Here is an 18,534-nt window from a genome sequence, read left to right on the forward strand (position 1 = left end):
CGATTTGTTTAGCGATACATCAAGTGACGCTATCGCTCACTGTAAATGCCTAACGATGAACCGTGGTATCGCATTACAATTTCGTAACAAATTTAATAATATTGATAATTTAATTTTAAAAAACAAAAGAGTAACGGAAATTGCAGTTATTAAAACGGAAAAACAATGGCTGTTAAATTTGATTACAAAAAACTACTATTACGAAAAATCAACTTACGTTAACATATTCACGACATTACAAAACCTGAGAACATTTTGCCTAGAAAAACAAATTAAAAAAAAAAGCGGGCAAGTGGGTACCGCTCTGCTGTACATTAGGGGGTTGGGTGGACCTCGGACTAGGGTAGGTTAAATTTGAATGCAATGATAGGTATCATTGTATACGAAAAACGGGCGTAACCGTTTTCCGCCAAATTGATCCTAGCCCGTTATCACCATGGCCGTTTTCCGCCAAAGGTTATATTTCGATTTCCGCCAAAAAAATTAATACATTTTTTTTTGAGAACCCCTGAACTGAATCCATCAATTAGTAATGATTCGATGTATGCTTTTCACTTTGTATCACACACGCGTGTCGCCTCACACAGATATTGATCATAAACTATTATCTATATCTTATCTTACTATTATTATTCACCTATTTAAGTATACCCACTATATTTTCCCAAGTATACGCTATTATATACGAATTGTACGTAAAAACAGTACCTATACTTAAATATAAATATCACATTTCAAACATCACTAGTTTTCGTCCAATAATACATTATTATTATAAAACATTAAAATTATATAAAAAGTACACATTAAATTATAATCCGTCAATTATCCGCGGATATCGCTATAATCATAACTATAATAATAGAGCGTACCTACATTGTAATCATTATTATTTGATGGATTCAATTCAGGGGTTCTCAAAAAAAATGTATTAATTTTTTTGGCGGAAATCGGAATATAACCTTTGGCGGAAAACGGCCATGGTGATAACGGGTGAGGGTCATTTTGGCGGAAAACCGAAACCCCCCGAAAAACGATTCTGAACGGAGATGATTTGTCAGTTTAGGATATATTATATATAAAAATTGTCATATATTCTATTTTGAAACAAATATTTTATTTTTCAATTAGGTAGGACCAGGGGCGGACGCAGGGGGGGGGGTGAACAAATTAGAATTTTTTGAAGATTCATTAGTGAGAATAACTACGTTTGAAATTAATCATCCATTCATTTCGGAGGGGTTTGACCCCCCCCCCCCCTCCGCGTCCGCCACTAGGTAGGACACATTTGCAAATGGCATGGTCACGGAATAAGATAAGTCCGTGGGCATTGTTAATCAATTTTTCCAATACATTGCATGTAGTTATCATATAATTCACATAAACGTCCTGGTTTACAAGCATGATTGTAGCTAGGATTGTAGTTATCTCATATTATATTATATTATATATTATTATCTACAATCGTGGTTTACACAAAAAGGAATACCATAATATTATGTAGTTTGTATAGTACACGGAATTAGATATAATCACATATTATTATAATATTGTTTTGGTGATAGTGGCTTTTGTTGGCACACTATCAGCCAATAACGTACGAGCTTCGATCGGAGCTCGAAGTAAGAAAAGGTAATTACTACAAACAACAACAAGCTTGACAAATAAAACTTTTTATTTGTAGAGAAAAAACGAGGGTAAACGTACTTTATAATAAAATAAATAAATACAGCGGTAAAAAAGGGTATTGATGCTCGCGGAGACAAAAATATACGCGAGGCGTAATTTTTGCGTTGTCGTGGAAAAAACAAAGTCGCGTGACGGAACGAAAGTTTGGCGATCAGAGAACTAGTGACTTTACAGTTCGGATGTCGACAAAAGAGTGCCAAAACGGGAACCGCGAAATCCGCGTAACGGCCGTAACGAGCCGAGAAAAACGGATCGGTCGCACGCGCGGGCTGGCGGGGGGTAGCGCGAGATTGCGACATCGTTACAATAGGCATATATAGATATAACACAATAATATAATAATACAATAATATAATAATACAATAATACGATAATATAATGGTACAATAATTGTGCGCTAACGCGGCGACGATAAACACCGCGACACTGCGTCCGCGGTGTAGTGGTGATAACACCGTATCACCACATTGTCATAGATAATAAAGATCTTTATTTTAATAAGAATCTTTATTATCTATGAATATTGTACACAGCAGCTGCCGATATAGATAATAAACTTTATCTATATTTGTGATATTTTATGTTTTGTTTACATTCCGTATGTTGACGTTGTTGGTTGATTACGGTTTTTAAAATTTTATTTCTATTATGAATTAACCATGTATTAATAATTGTAATCGTTTTAAATTAATATAATTCTACGTCGTGTTGATTCCTTGTGCAACAATTGCATATTAATATCAAGACAAGCCATTTCCTAAAGATTTCATTAATGTAAGTTTAATAAGTACCTATCACATTAAATTACTTAATATTTACTTATAATTATGTATTTTGTTTATTGTTTAGATATTACTAATGGCTGAATTGTATCATCAAATGTGCATATTATTATAGTGTAACCAAGCTCAGCTGATGTTATACTCAGTGAATTATAGTACAAATTGTTATTTGCCTCTCAACTGGTAGACTTTAGTATAGAGGTATTGCAAATAAATTTGACCAGATTACTATGGACTATTTACAATATTAATAATTCAAATTAAATCATTAAATAAAGAATTTTTTTTTTTATATATTTTATTATATTTCATAAAATTAACAGTGGATTAATACATTTGTTTAATTTTAAGTTCAATAGATACAGAATTGAGTAAGAGTTTTGTATCACACAGCACATTGTGTAATGACAAATTCTTTATAAGATTCATAGTTCTTAGTACATCAATAATATCAACTAATAAAAATGTTTGCACTGTTAAACCGAATGAAGGCCATTGAAATGAAAGATTCATGTACTTTCAACCGTTAAATTGATTAAATATTTTGAATCTGTAAAAAATAACAAATTTAATGTAATAAATTAGTATAAACATATATAATAAGTGGCTTTTTAAATATTTACTTTTTACCTTTAATGTATTATATGTATTATAATATATTCAATAAATTGTTAGTATTCGAGTTGTATCATAGTTTAAATGTACAATGTAAAATAATATGAAGTATTATGAATAAATAAATTTAAATAAAATCTGATTATTTATTTTTAGTCACTGTATATTATAATTATTTACTTGGCACAAAATTACAAAATATCATGTCCTAAACAATTTAAATTATGTATGGAAAATAACATCTTATTATACAGGCTTAAGTCATCTAAATACTTAACACTGGAAGATAGGATTTGCTGTAGAACTGATATTATATAAGTTATTAAAATATGTTATGATCCTAGGCGAATACATAATAAATGTTGATAATCTTAAGACCGCACAATTAAAATTGTAGTTTGTATTTGGAGGATTGAATACAAACATACATAGTATAAGGTATTAAGGTCAGAAGTGAGGATAATAATATATAGTTCAATATTATTTAAATAAAAATAAAATCTAGGTTTCTGCTTATGTTAAAAAATAATAATGATTATAAGGTTAGTGCCCTCACACTTTTTATCCAGGCTTGGGACTGGCAACTTATACATATTATTATGTACCTAAGTGAATAGTTGGCGGTTTACAAGTTCCTTTTTTAATCCAATAACAGTCAGATTGTATACAGGTTAAGTTTATAATTTATTTTTAGCTGTGTTATGTTTTTTTACCAATTGGAGAATATTTTTACAATCTTTTTAGAATGATAACATATACATCCTTGCTGTTGTTTGGCCATCTTTTTTCTGCAACTGTTGTGTCATTAGCGCAAACCCAATTGGAAGTTCCTTGTCTCAGGTATGCAATGTAATGGCCAGAGCTCGTGTTTTCTCCCATATGTAATATTGCAGCTTGAGTTTTGTATTGTGCTCCAGCAATTTCCAAAATAGAGGTGGGTACGCCACTAAGTTTTAGATCTGTTATCTTTTTGGGAACAAATTGACCATTTACAAATGTTGGAATAAATAGTTTTAGTTGAATTACTATATACTCATTTGCCTCTATTATCTGATGTCTATCTTCAGGATCTCCGATGTTATTACAATTATTGCATTTGTAGTCATTTAATGTATTCCAAACATTTTGATTTGTTGAAAATAATGTTTGCAAAGTTTGTGATCTGTGCTGTGGAATCTCAAAATGTATAATCAAACTCGTAGGTGCATAGTTGGCCGTTGTATGATTACAAGTATTGCAACGAATGGTATACAATTCTCGAAATCCAAATAAAGATTCAAATGTAGGTCTACTACGGTCCATAAGTGCTTCTAAAAATTCTATACAATCTTGTTGCTGTTGCAGAGTATATAATATTGTCTCGTTGTCCAAATATTCTCTGATTGTTCGAGTATCACATGACCCACTGTTACTTGTATATTCGTGTAAGCTATGTTAAAGTGTTGGTCCGAGTTGATTATTGCGAATTTCATTTACAAGAGATTGGCAATTAAAAAGAACCTGTATGACAGAATTAGCATAACATGATACACCATCAATGTTAGTAAAGCCACAAAATATACTACTTGATGTTATGTCAACTTTATTCTTAATACTTGATATTTTTATTGTTTTTGGATTTTTTGACATAGTTGCATTATCACTTATTGTTTCTAATAATGAATCTGACCTTATGTTGCAATTTTCTGGAACTTTGAGAGTATTACTATTGACCTGAATAAATTGAATATCATTAATTACGGTATTATAATCAACTATTTTGGTTGATTTAGTTTTAGTTTCTGGAACCAAAATAGTGTCACTATCAACCTGTATAAACTCAATATCGTCCAACTTATTATTATTATTCAGGACCTTAGTTGATTTAATCGATTTTTTGGATTTTTCTACAGGAAATCCATCGATTGCAGGAACGTTTGGTTTAATAAAATTGTTTTTGACTTCTTCTTGTACAATTTGGTCATCAACAGTCTCAGAATATTTTTCTATTTCCTTGAAAGTATCTATGTCCATAACCAGAATAGGTCTGTGATCACTTATGAGGGACTCGTACACCAAAGCTGCAATGTCAACATTTGTAATGACATTGTCAATGGTTGTTCCGTGATCTGTAGTAATACCGTCAACCAATATTTTGTAATTGAAATGTTTTAATATTTGAACTAGTTGTTTTGGCGGTTTGTTGAAGTTTACATTGAAATCACCAATAAAGATAACATTGTTTTTGGTGGAAGCTACCGTTTCAATGAAATCACAAAGCTTCTGTACAGGAAAATTTGGCGATGAATATATCCCAATATAGGTAATATTTTCAATGATAACTTCAATTGCTTCTAAGTGTGTCTTTTTCTTTTGATCTTGAAGCAATGTTGTGCTGCAGATTATTTCTTCATGATTAATGGATTCTCCAACAAAACAAATTGAACCACTTTTACCATTTGCATGTATACTGTCTATTCTACAGCATTCAGTATGGTTCTTAATGGTATATGTCTCAGATGATTTTGAACCAGTTTCTTGGAAGAACATTATTTTAGATTGTAAAAGGACGATATCCGCATTAATGTGAGCTTCATATTTTTTTAAAGACCTTATATTGTGTGACATGCAGGAGAGTGGCATGTTGTGTGTCATAATTCTAGAAAAACGCGGAAAAAGAGCACAACTTGGTGTCCTGAGTCTGCACATCTCATGTTCAACTTTTGCAGAAGGTTTTGGTGGCTTTGCACGAAAGTAATCTATACGCAAACCTTGAGCAGAAGTTGCTCGACTACATCCTACATATAACATATTGCACTTCAAGAATTTTTGGGTATATGAAATGCTACAGATTGATATGTGGCACCTTGACTTTTGTGTACCGTCAATGCCAAAGCTTCCACTAAGGGCAATTGCATTCTAGTTACTTTATGGTGCTCTGCATTACCGAGTTGAAATTCTAATTTTATAATTTCAATTGGTGTCCACTTGCACATATCATCTGTGTGTTCGCCTTCGGGTTTTAGTTTGTTTTTTATCTTCTGTCTGGTTAGTGACCCCACATCTGGCTCATCAAACTTGATCCAAACTCTTTTTGCAACTTCTTTACCTCCTGCAGTCTGTCCTTTGTTTATTTGCATGAGTTCTCCGATTGCACCGTTCACTATGCCGTCTTCGGTTGAAATGTTTGCTATCACCATGTATTTAGCTGTTTCTTTTAAAACTAACATTAAAGCTAAACCCATAGTCTTTTGTCGTGGCAATTTCTTGGCAGATTCAATATCCGATCGTTTTGCAGACGTATCGATGGCTTCGGATATGAAACTAACTTGATTCATAGAGTTAAGCACTCTCCTGTTCATTTCGTCGACTTCGTTATTAGTAGCCCAAAGATGCATTACTTGTGGTTGAAAAGTAATGTCTAGGTGGGTTATAAGATTTTGAAAATATTTTACATCAGCTTCCTCCAACTGTCCTCTGGCTAACTTTGTTAACATCATTGCAAATTGTTTGTCATCTTTTTGGCGCATTATTTCAGTCAACTCATAAAACTTGAATGTTTCCCAAATAGATTTAATCGATAACATTTCTAAAGCACTTGGAAATTTAGACAATATTTCTTCAAAACTATCGTACAATGGTGTTGCTAATACCGGTGCTAATTGAAAGAAATCGCCAAACACTATTACATTTATGTCCCCATATGGTTTATTTATTCTTAATATAGACCTCAATCGTTGATCAATGTATCCCAGTGTTTTTATGCCAACCATGGAAATTTCATCAATTATCAAAAGTTTTACATTGGCAAACTGACAACGTAGTGTATTTGAAATATCTGAACTTAACTTTGGTAACAATCCGGCAAATTGATTCAATGGTAATTTGAATGCGGAATGAAGTGTTAATCCTTTTATTCCATATGCAGCTTTACCTGTTGGTGCTGTCAGCAATACGGGAGGAAGTGACAGATCATCTATATCTGGTCTAAGATTTGCTATCCGAATTACAGATTGTGCTAATGCACGTATAAGCATTGACTTTCCAGCTCCCGCTGGTCCAGTGACAAATACCTTCATCGCAGGATGACCTTTTCCCCACAATTGACTTCTTATGACATTAGTTGTATGATATAAGAGTTGGCGTTGACCGTCGTTTAGACATCCGCAGTAGCGGCTCGTGAGTTAATATTCTGGGGAGACTTAAAATTATTTAACATAAACTATATACAACAATGAACAAGAAAAACCCTTTTATTGAAAATCTAATAATATTACAGTATTACATATTTAGTTAAAATTTTAAACTTTATTTAATATTAAATTTTTTTATAAACTAATTCAATTCTGCGATCTTTTTTATTTGCAAACTCGTCAATAATACTGTCTATAAAAGTTGGATCCTTTGCCATGTCACCCAGTAATTTTTTTTCAATCGCCATAGATGATAAACTTGAAAGTCGCTCATTGGTCATTGTGTTTCTGAGAAAAGTCTTAATACGTTTCAATGTACTCATAGACCGTTCACTAGAAGCTGTCGTAGACGGAATAGTTAATACTAATTGACAAAGTTTAGTAACTTGAGGATAAATATCTTTATGTAAATCACCTGCGAATTTCAAAGAAAAAGTAAAAAATAATAATATTTAGTTTGGGTGAATTATTATTACGTATACTTACTTTTTATTATACAATCTAAGAGTTCATGAGGAGGCAAATGTTTTTTTTCATCGGCATAAATAACAGCTAATTCATTACGTAAACGATCTGCATCAAAAGTATTAGGGTACTGCTGTAATAACTTGATAAACTTTGACTCAGGAAATTCGAAGTAATAGTTTTTAAACATTTTTTCATTTATAATCTCTACAAACTCTAGTTTTGGAAAATCTTCAAATCGTATGTTAATTTGAATGATTAATGAATCTAGTATTTCATATGTAATTTTACGCAATTCGTTTCGTTTTTTGTCTTCATACTCCAAAGTATTGTTTAATATTATTGCTTCGTTGCAACAGTTATTCACATTAGAATCATTTCTTAAATCGGTCAAATTTTTTTTTAAATTTTGAATTTCGGAAATGCAAGATTTTATATTCGAAAGGGATTTTGATTGAAGAAAATTAAATACATGATCTGTGTATAAAAAAACCTTGCTAAACAAAACCAAGAAATATACGAAGTTCGCATCATTAAGTTTGTCATAAAGACCAGATGCAGTACAAACGGATATAGGATCCCAACTTGGTTCTTCAGTTACGTGTAAAACGGCATTTTTTAGATCTAAAAAATGTTTTTTTATTGTAGAAGCAGCTCTCGAATGATAATTCCACCTAGTGTCAGATTGATTTGGAAGTTTAAAACCTTGTTCCCTTAACAATTCACTTCTTTTAGTAGACCGGCTAAAAAACGTATGGAACATAGTTAGATTGCAAATAAAGAGTTTTACTGACTTTATTGTTTTAGCTCCGTGTAACAATACTAAGTTCAACTGATGTGCGTAACAATGAATAAATAATGTATTTGGATAAATTTGCCTTATACGAAATTGTACACCACTTTTTTCTCCCGACATAACCGAAGCACCATCATAGGTTTTACATATAATTTTATTTCCAATTTCCCACTTATTAATTTCAGATAAAATTATATCTGCTAATCCAGAGGCTGTTTTATTCTTTGAAACGTCAAAAAAGCCTATAAATCGTTCTACAATATTTTGGTCGACAACATAACGAAAAATTATGCTCATTTGGGATCGGCACGATACATCAGTCGTTTCATCTGCTTGAATAGATACGTAATTAACGCTTTGTATTTCATTAAAAATTCTTGAATTTAAAACAGAAGTTACGCACTCAATCAAATCGTTCTGTATCAACTGAGATGTACCTTTAAATATTGTCGATGACAGTAAGTGCTCTTTAAGCAACTGCTCTTCTTGAGCCAGTAGATCGAGTAATTCTAGATAATTCCCCTTATTTAACGATTCATTATTTTCCCGATGGCCGCGAAAAGCAAGTTCTTGTTTGCCCAAAAAACAAACAACATGTATCATACGTGCAATTAAACGTCTATTTATACCGACCTGTTCGTTATGTTTTACAGCCGCAAGACGTCGACCTTCTGAAATCGCGTGTTCAATTCGTACTTTACCCAAGAGATGAAATTTTTCTTGGTTAGTTAAATGTTTTTGGGAAATAGCATGTTTTTCTGATTTCCTTAAAAAATTTTTTATAGTCGACAATCCATTAACACTCCATTCCTTTTCTCCTCCGAACATTACGCAAGTATAACAAAACATTTTATTTCTTTTATCACAACCAGTAAGCCATGGGAATTTATTGTACCAACTGTACTGAAATTGTCTAATATACTTACCTTCCTGATATGTTAATAATAAATGAGGAGTCGGACGATTAAGTTTAATTTGATTTTTTTGTTCATAAGTTAAATTATTAAAACCACTAGTTAGTAATATGTCTAATATATTTTCTTTTTGCATTTTTAAAATAATTTAAAATAAAACAAATATCAAATAGAAAAAAATATAAGACCCTATAATAAACGCGTTATAGTTAATAAATATTTTAATCATAAATGTACATTAAATTATGACGGCGACTAAGAAGTAAGAACGGCGCACGGTACGGCAATTATTGTCGTGAGCCCAGTCTCAATAGAGTCTATAATACGCAGCTTATTCTCCCTGCCCCCTCCGTCCCTACATCAAACCGGCCGTACTATATTTTACATGTTATGATTGAGACTGTCGGGCGGCAGTTTCACTGTAACGGCGACCGTCACCGTCGTCGATAAAACTAAAATAGCATTTCTATTAAAATAACTATTTATAGGTTTTAGACTTGGTGGCTTTCAATTTATAATAATAAACAAAGAAAACGATATAAATTATATAATATTATATTTTCAATTCAAATAAAAATATTTTTATGCATTTTTATTTTAATTAATTATTATTTACAAGTAACTGGGTTTTTTTAAGGGGGAGACTCAGTCTCAAAGTCTCCCCTGACGAGCCGCCCCTGGACATCCGATTAAGTCTTTAAACTGTTCATTGTCTATCAGGTGCACTATTATCTTACCATCATCTTTAGGTGAATCTACATCTGATGTATTGGTATTTTCAACATAATCTCCAACATCGTTTATTAGTACATCGTCTGGTACCCAATCTTCATTGTCTACAAGCTGATTATTGTTACGGCCTTGTTCTCCTTCTATTTGAATTTCATTATCGTCTAATTGGGTTTCTTCTACTTTATTAAACTGTTGGTACAACTTTTTTATTTGATCAATGTTTGTTTCATACACTTGTTTACAGTTAATATCTAACAAATCAGTTTTTTCATCGCGCCATGGTAAAAATAACATAATATTTTCTCTGTAAAAGTCTTGTTCATTTTTATCCACATTAAACCTAACATACCGTATGATTTTTCTGATTTTACGTTTATGTATATACTTGTTTGGTTTTCCGATTAGAGTGGAGTCAATCGGATAAGTGGTATCAGGTTCATTATCAGTGTCAGAATCAGAACTGTTGTTAGCCGGTTTTTTTTTTACCACTAACTTCATAATTGGAGCCAAATTCTGCTAAAGTTACATCTTCAAGACTGTGTGGTCTACATGAATAGTATTCATTGGGACCGTCAAAAAAAATGTCGTCAAATTTTGGATCCATTTCTCCTCTAACTGCCATTGGTTTCAACATTCGAGTTCTTTTATCAGGATGGCTAGTGTTTATAAATATATACCCAGTTGAAGTATTGCATTGCTTCATACCTAAGCAAGTATACACTGCTTCCTGTGCAGAGATTTCTTGACTCCCTGAAAAAGTTGACGCTATTTTTTTCAGTTGTTCTTTAACCGATAAATCAGTAGAAGACTTAAGATTTTCGACAATGTCCCGCATTAGTTTTGATATTCCACGTTGGCTTTTTCCAATATACTCGATTACATATCTAACACAAGAATAAACGTCCAATATGAACTGTATATCCATGTTAGATTGCCATAACGGAAATAATTTTTCATTGAATCCAGAAATCATTCGTTGTTTTATTGTACGTTTTAGAAAAACTGTTGGCCGTCTGATAACAGTTCGAATAATGGATTTATATTCATTAACATCTTTAATTGACAATTTTTGTAAAATGTCTTCTAATGATGGATCTGAAGATGAATCACTGTCTTTGAAGTCCCTGAGGTATTGCAGAAGTTTTTCATATTGTAGTGTACGAATTTTTCTTGTGATCGGATTACTTATGTCTTCTTTTAACGGAGTCAATATACAGGTTTCATCCATTGGCGGATATGGTATGTTGAAGCGACACTTTTTCATTTGTTTGTCTTTGTCAGTTCTGTAACAAGTGTGTGTATGGCTATGAGTATTTTTATGCAAATACATAAAACAATTTGCACATTGCTTGCAATGAGTTTTTGAACTAATACTTTGCATTTAAAAAACAAGTTAGATGAGTCCGATGCAAACCTTCGATCTACGTTCAGCAGTTCAGACCTTACTACTTTTGAGTAATTTTTTAAAGGTGATTTATTTGTACGTGGATGCCCACCAAATAAATCAGGAAAAGCTTTTTCCTCTGCATGGTCATCAATAAGAATAGATAACGGTTTCATGCCTTCGCCTGGTGCAAAAGAAACAAAATCATAGTTTTCAATCATAGTGTCCATTGATCCCGGATTGATTGGTTCAATATTTGTGTCTTCATCGTCTGTTTCTTCACTTTCGTGATCCGAGCTGTTTTCTAAACTTTTTGTTGTTTCTGACACATGCGCCAGCCAATTTTTGTCTATTACAGCATCTTTATATAGAGGTTTTTTAATCAAATCATTCAATGCTAATACTACTAATGATGGTCTGACAATTTGATAAAGATAATGCTGTTTAAAGCACGATTTTCTTTTTAATTTTACCTTCATCATCTTAACTGCAGCTAAATTTTCAGCACGCCTTGGCAAAATAGATGTAGTCTTAGTCAGATCTATTGGAACATTGATAACGTTACCTTTAATTTTCAGCTGTCCATCACTGCGAAGACATTTGAAATTTTCATAAACGGTAATCTAAGGGAAACCATTTGCTTTTCTATTTGATTTAATTGCGTAACTGAAGACGGAACACTGTTTAACTCATAACCATTTCCTATGTACAACGGAGGAACTTTGGATTTTTTATATGTGGAAGACAACTGGAACATATCGTCACAGTATTCTTGGCATCACTTGGAATTGACATCCCCAATCGACTGAAGATATCAGAGTTGCATTTATTGACACTGGATGGGAAACGTAATCTATGACACGAATAACATTTTTCTGATAAACCTTGAGACCTTTTCAAAATATATTCAGATATCAAAACATCTTCCTTCTGCCTAGTTTCATTTAATTTTTGCCGTTCTCTTTTTTTATAAGATATTGAATTTGGTGTTTTCTTTTTAGTAGATACATTTTGACATAGGCTACTATCTGATGGTAATCTTCGCTTTCTCATGTTTCGAACATTTTGAATTTGATATGTTTTTTTTGAAAACTGGATTTTCCATTCGTTTCAATCTGTTCTTCACACTGGCAACCTTGTTTGCATTTTTTATAACTGGATCTTGCAATCGTTTCAACATGCTCTTACGACTGGCGATCTGGTTGGCTTTTTTAACATCCGGATCTTGCAGTCGTTTCAACATGCTCTTACGACTGGCGATCTGGTTGGCTTTTTTAACATCCGGATCTTGCAGTCGTTTCAACATGCTCTTACGACTGGCGACCTGATGTGCTTTTTTAACATCCGGATCTTGCAGTCGTTTTAACATGCTCTTACGACTGGCGACCTGATGTGCTTTTTTGAAATCCGGATCTTGCAATCGTTTCAACATGCTCTTACGACTGGCGATCTGGTTGGCTTTTTTAACATCCGGATCTTGCAGTCGTTTCAACATGCTCTTACGACAGGCGACCTGATGTGCTTTTTTGAAATCCGGATCTTGCAATCGTTTCAACATGCTCTTATGACTGGCGATCTGGTTTGCTTTCTTTAAAACTGGGTCTTCCAATCGTTTCAATGTACACTTCAAATTAAGTAATTTTATTTGATTTGTAACAACAATATCTTGAGATGCACGACATAGTTGTTTTCTTAATTATCTTTTTCAAGTTCATGTACATGAACACTTTGGTTTTCACGGGATCGTTTCTTATTTTCTTTATTTTTAAGTGCACGTTTTGATAGTCGGCCCATTTTGAAAAAAAAAAAAAATACAATACGAAAACGAAAAAAAAATACAAACAGAATACTTAATTTATGATACAAAAAACTAATTCCCAAACAATGAGAATTGTAAAAAAAAAAAATAAAATAAAAAACTGAAAATTACTTCTGACAACCTAAAAAAAACAAACAAGGTTAGTTCATATCAACAAAAAATGAAAAAAGTTACAGCAGAAAATTACCTTAACTAAACACAGCAAAATCAAAACCTTAATTGTCACAGGATTTCTAAGGTTCTAAAAAAATAAAAATTGTTTAATTGTAATAAAAACCCATACGATAAAAACAAATAAATGTAATAGTAACTAAAAGATTATAAATGAGACATAATAAACACCCCCCTAAACATTTAATAATACATTTGTCGATTAACTTTATGGTGGTGTTAGAAATAGTACTCTAAGCCAGAGATTCCCAACCCGTGGTACGCGTACCACTAGTGGTACGTGGAAAGCTCGTAGGTGGTACGCAAAGAAATTTTAACTTAAATTTTTTTTTACTTTCATAAATATCCAACAATAAAAAAAAATGTTAAGAAATTAATGAATCATAAAAATATACGTTAAAAAAAATTTGACTCCTAATTTAGTTTTAGAATTGAAGTGGTACGCGTATTGATTGAAAAAGTGTCTGGTGGTACTCAATGATAAAAAGGTTGGGAATCCCTGCTCTAAGCTATAATTGAAACATAGGATTCCTTGATCTGACAATGTCGCCTAAGCTCATGGCTTTTAATAAACTTTTTTCACAGACCGTGAAACACAATATAACAGAAATTATATGTATATAGAGTGTAACAATAATACACATGAAAAACAGAGAATTAACAGTATGCAGAGTAACATAACATTTCAATTAAAAATTTTAAAAGAAGAAAAAATATATACAAGTTGGTAAGTTACATCAATCAGTTATTTCTGTTACATCCTGTATTATATAATACCATCCAATCCAATAAATAATAAATATTAACATAGTATATAATTATAGTATACACTAAACATACTGAATATTTATGTTTATAGTATATATATCACTATGTACATTGATTATTATTGGTTATAGTTAGAACATTTTGAAACTAATTTAGTTTTAAAAAATATTTTATATATTTATAATGAAAATAATTGGTTGTATAATTTTTAGAACATTTAATTATTATTGATATTCATGTGTATAAAACTTCATATAAAAGTGCCATGAAATATATGGTATAGTTTGATGTACGAGTATGTATGTATCGTGATAACATAAAATTACCTTAATTCGATCCAAAGAATCTGCAACGAGGAATTTGAGCAGCAATGTATCTTATGTATCAGATCTAAATCGAAATGATGTATGTTAGCAAAAATAAATATAAATTAAAAATAATTAAATATTAGTAGTATCACTTATTTATATAGTCATTTTTGACTATACATTGATGTAACATTAATAGGTTATGTTATTATAGCTTATGTTTGTAATAAAAATCGGTATCATACTTTAGTGCAAGGAGTAATTGTATTAAATTAACTTAATTATTATAAGTCAAATACTGTCAAATGTATTTAACCCTTAATTTTAAAACCATAGACCTAAGTTTTCATAAAAATTGAATTAATTTTTCTATAAGTCGTGATATATATCTTATATATAAAAATGAATCGCAAAATTTGGTAAGCGCAAAACTCAACAACGCCTGGACCGATTTCGCTCATTCTTTTTTTGTTTGGGTCGTAATTGTCAGGAGAAGGTTCTTACGGACGAAAAATTTGAGAAAGTTATCGGATTAGAGAAATATGACGAGGTGGTGATGAAATTACAGAGGCGCCATCTATCCAGCAAATAGTCAACTAAATTATTTTTGGTAGTCAATGGCAACCATTTAAATAAAATAAATCATTTATTTAAAATGTTTTTAAAAATGCATGCAAATAGACATACAAACAACGCAAATGTTTGCAAATGTTCGTTGAAGTCCAAGGATGGTTTTTACGGCTAGAAAAATTAGAATTGTTGCTGGAAAAACCCTGAAAATAGCCCTTTTCTTTTTAAAATAGCCCTTCCTATAATATTTATAATATAATACTGATCGTATCCATGGCAACCAACAATCGTGTTTTGTGCAGAGTGTTTAGTTAGTTAGTGTTTGTTTAGTTCGTGATTAGTGAAAAAATAATTTATATTTGATATGCCTCCTATAAGACGAAGCAATTTAGGTAGAAGAACCAGAAATGCTACAAACCAAGCTAATTACCGATCTAATTCACAAACGCGTGAAGCGCGAGCAAGTTTGAATCGAGCTGCTTTTAGTTACGATGTGTCAATTGACTACAGTAACTACCAATGTGTGTTATTGGTTCTATGAACTCGGTTTGCTCACACTGTAAGGCATTAAAATACAAAAACGAAGCCAATGGATTGTGTTGCGCAAATGGTAAAGTGAAATTGATACCATTGGATCCACCACCAGAACCATTGTACTCATTGGTTTCAGGAATAGGAACAGATTCTATACACTTTTTGACAAATATCCAACAATATAACAATTGCTTTCAAATGACTTCATTTGGGGCAACAAATGTAGTTCGGGAAAATTTTATGCCAACTTTCAAGGTATGTATTATAGCAGTTACTCATAATTATTTTAGCGAACAAAATTTTCTGTCACCAAAGTTAAGATGTGTCACTAATCTTCAATTTCTTAATCATTACGAAATATATCACTTAGTCATCATATTATATGGTGTTTCAGTTTCAGTGACACTTTTATTATATTTTATATTTGATAGATATTAGTTAAAACTAAATATATACTTTTTAAGATCAAATATTATTAAGTTTGATCACCGACAATCCATTAATTTATACCACACCATAATAATTTTTTTTATTTACAGATACAAGGGCAAATATATCACAGAGCAGGTTCACTGTTACCAGTGTCAGATAGCGACAACAAATTCCTGCAAATTTATTTTATGGGCAATTCACCACAAGAAATTGATCTGCGTTGTGCACATAACAATTTAGTAAAGAGGTCTATTGTAGAACAATTACAAACTTTATTTCATCAGCACAATCAATTGATTATATTGTTTAAAACTGCCCTGGATCTGATGCCATCCGATAATCACAAAATTGTAATCAGAGCTGATAAAACACCTGCAGGTCAACATACAAGACGTTTTAATGCACCAACTATTGATGAAGTTGCTATCGTTGTAGTTGGAGAGAAAACTTGGAATCCCGTGATATTGTTTTACGTCGTCGGAATGATCAATTACAACGTATAAAGGAAACACACCGCTCATATGATGCACTGCAATATCCCATTATTTTGGCAAGGTGAAGATGGCTACGATTTCTCAATAAAAATGATAAATCCCATTGCAGGTAACTAAAATATTAGTTTAGCTATGGCGATAATATCTCAGTCATTATATTATGTATTTTAATTTTATATTTGAATGTTATTAAAACAAAATCTATTTACAGGTTCTGAAACCAACAAAAAAGTCAGTTCAATGAACTATTATTCATACCGCCTAATGATTCGGGAAAATGAAGATAATCACATATTGAAATGTCGGCGATTATATCACAAATATGTTGTTGACATGTATGTTAAAATTGAAACGGAAAGATTAACATTCATCAGGTTGAATCAAACCAAACTCCGATCTGAAGAGTATATTCACCTTCGAGATGCGATTAATACTGATGGAAATGCACAGAATGTCGGTCGGATGACTATTCTTCCAGCAACATACATCGGAAGCCCTCGGCATATGCACGAATATGCTCAAGATGCCATGTCGTATGTTCGTCATTATGGTACAGCAGATTTGTTCATCACATTTACATGCAATCCGCAATGGATAGAAATCAATCAGGAGTTATTCTCTGGGCAATCACCCATTGATCGTCATGATATTACAGCCAGAGTCTTTAGACAAAAGTTGAAATCTTTAATGGATTTCATCGTAAAACATAATGTGTTTGGTGAGACACGCTGCTGGATGTATTCTGTGGAGTGGCAGAAACGAGGATTGCCACATGCACACATTTTGATTTGGTTGGTTGAAAATATAAGGCCAAATGAAGTTGATGCAGTGATATCAGCTGAAATCCCTAATGTACAAGTAGATCCTGGATTGCATGAGGTAGTTATCAAAAACATGATACATGGTCCCTGTGGAACTCTTAATCAAAATTCACCGTGTATGATGGATGGTAAATGTTCAAAACGATATCCACGGACATTAATATCGGAAACAATTACTGGTAATGACGGTTATCCATTGTATCGTCGCAGATCGACAGCAGACAATGGAAAATCAACAATTGTAAAATTAAATCAACAAGATATTGAAATAGATAATCGTTGGATTGTTCCATATTCACCCATTTTATCAAAGACATTCAAAGCACACATCAACGTTGAATCTTGCCATTCAGTGAAATCTATTAAATACATTTGCAAATATGTAGCCAAAGGGAGTGATATGGCTGTGATTGGAATTGGTGCAGAGAATTCCAATGATGAAGTTACCCAATACCAAATGGGCCGCTATGTCAGTAGTAATGAAGCAGTTTGGCGAATATTTTCTTTTCCTATTCATGAGAGACACCCTTCTGTTGTTCACTTAGCTGTGCATTTAGAAAATGGACAAAGAGTGTATTTTACAGCACAGAACGCAGTACAAAGAGCTGCTCAGCCACCATCTACTACATTAACCAGTTTTTTTGAGACATGCCAAAACGATGATTTCGCACAAACATCGCTATATTCTGAAATGCCAAAATATTATACCTGGAATCAATCCTCAAGGAGATTTATACGACGGAAACAAGGAAAACCAGTTCCAGGATATACAGATGTATATTCCACCGATGCGATTGGCCGGATTTATTCAGTACATCCAAGCAATGATGAATGTTTTTACTTACGACTGCTATTAGTCAATGTACGTGGCCCAACATCATTCCAACAGTTACGAACTGTTGATGGTGAATTGTGTGTATCCTACAGAGAAGCCTGTCAACGTTTGCAATTGCTTGAAAATGACGCTCATTGGGATCAAACTCTCAATGATGCTGTAATATCATCACACGCTCATCAAATATGAACATTGTTTTCTATAATCATATCTACATGCTTCCCATCAAACCA

The 18,534-nt window shown here is 32.3% G+C and overlaps 4 protein-coding genes across 4 annotated transcripts; 2 read left to right on the forward strand and 2 right to left on the reverse strand.

Moving 5' to 3' along the window:
• Positions 1 to 5,884: 5,884 nt before the first annotated feature.
• Positions 5,885 to 7,144, reverse strand: LOC126552575 (uncharacterized). The gene has a single exon (XM_050207288.1). The coding sequence runs from the start codon at positions 7,142 to 7,144 to the stop codon at positions 5,885 to 5,887; it is 1,260 nt and encodes a 419-aa protein (XP_050063245.1).
• A 239-nt stretch (positions 7,145 to 7,383) lies between these two features.
• Positions 7,384 to 9,347, reverse strand: LOC126552576 (zinc finger MYM-type protein 1-like). The gene is made up of 3 exons (XM_050207289.1): positions 8,518 to 9,347; positions 7,745 to 8,466; positions 7,384 to 7,673 (listed from the first exon to the last, which is right to left on the reverse strand). The coding sequence occupies exons 1-3, from the start codon at positions 9,345 to 9,347 to the stop codon at positions 7,384 to 7,386; spliced, it is 1,842 nt and encodes a 613-aa protein (XP_050063246.1).
• Positions 9,348 to 15,704: 6,357 nt separating this feature from the next.
• LOC126552577 (uncharacterized) lies at positions 15,705 to 16,654 on the forward strand. The gene is made up of 2 exons (XM_050207290.1): positions 15,705 to 15,974; positions 16,259 to 16,654. Exons 1-2 carry the CDS (start codon positions 15,705 to 15,707, stop codon positions 16,652 to 16,654), a joined length of 666 nt encoding a protein of 221 aa, XP_050063247.1.
• LOC126552578 (uncharacterized) lies at positions 16,599 to 18,490 on the forward strand. Its single transcript, XM_050207291.1, has 2 exons — positions 16,599 to 16,754; positions 16,857 to 18,490. Exons 1-2 carry the CDS (start codon positions 16,673 to 16,675, stop codon positions 18,488 to 18,490), a joined length of 1,716 nt encoding a protein of 571 aa, XP_050063248.1. The 5' UTR covers positions 16,599 to 16,672.
• The last annotated feature ends 44 nt before the right edge of the window (positions 18,491 to 18,534 follow it).

Source organism: Aphis gossypii, chromosome X, assembly GCF_020184175.1.
Source record: "Aphis gossypii isolate Hap1 chromosome X, ASM2018417v2, whole genome shotgun sequence".
Classification (NCBI taxonomy): Eukaryota; Metazoa; Arthropoda; class Insecta; order Hemiptera; family Aphididae; genus Aphis; species Aphis gossypii.

What these genes read in the sequence shown, in the direction of transcription:
- LOC126552575 (XM_050207288.1), bottom strand. Translation starts at nt 7,144, where the DNA reads ATGAAGGTATTTGTCACTGGACCAGCGGGAGCTGGAAAGTCAATGCTT.
- LOC126552576 (XM_050207289.1), bottom strand. Translation starts at nt 9,347, where the DNA reads ATGTTCGGAGGAGAAAAGGAATGGAGTGTTAATGGATTGTCGACTATA. An exon ending in CACGGAGCTAAAACAATAAA is followed by an intron (nt 8,467 to 8,517) that starts GTCAGTAAAACT and finishes TACGTTTTTTAG; the next exon opens with CCGGTCTACTAAAAGAAGTG. An exon ending in CTTAGATTGTATAATAAAAA is followed by an intron (nt 7,674 to 7,744) that starts GTAAGTATACGT and finishes TGAAATTCGCAG; the next exon opens with GTGATTTACATAAAGATATT.
- LOC126552577 (XM_050207290.1), top strand. Translation starts at nt 15,705, where the DNA reads ATGTGTGTTATTGGTTCTATGAACTCGGTTTGCTCACACTGTAAGGCA. An exon ending in ATTTTATGCCAACTTTCAAG is followed by an intron (nt 15,975 to 16,258) that starts GTATGTATTATA and finishes TTTTATTTACAG; the next exon opens with ATACAAGGGCAAATATATCA.
- LOC126552578 (XM_050207291.1), top strand. Translation starts at nt 16,673, where the DNA reads ATGATGCACTGCAATATCCCATTATTTTGGCAAGGTGAAGATGGCTAC. An exon ending in AATGATAAATCCCATTGCAG is followed by an intron (nt 16,755 to 16,856) that starts GTAACTAAAATA and finishes ATCTATTTACAG; the next exon opens with GTTCTGAAACCAACAAAAAA.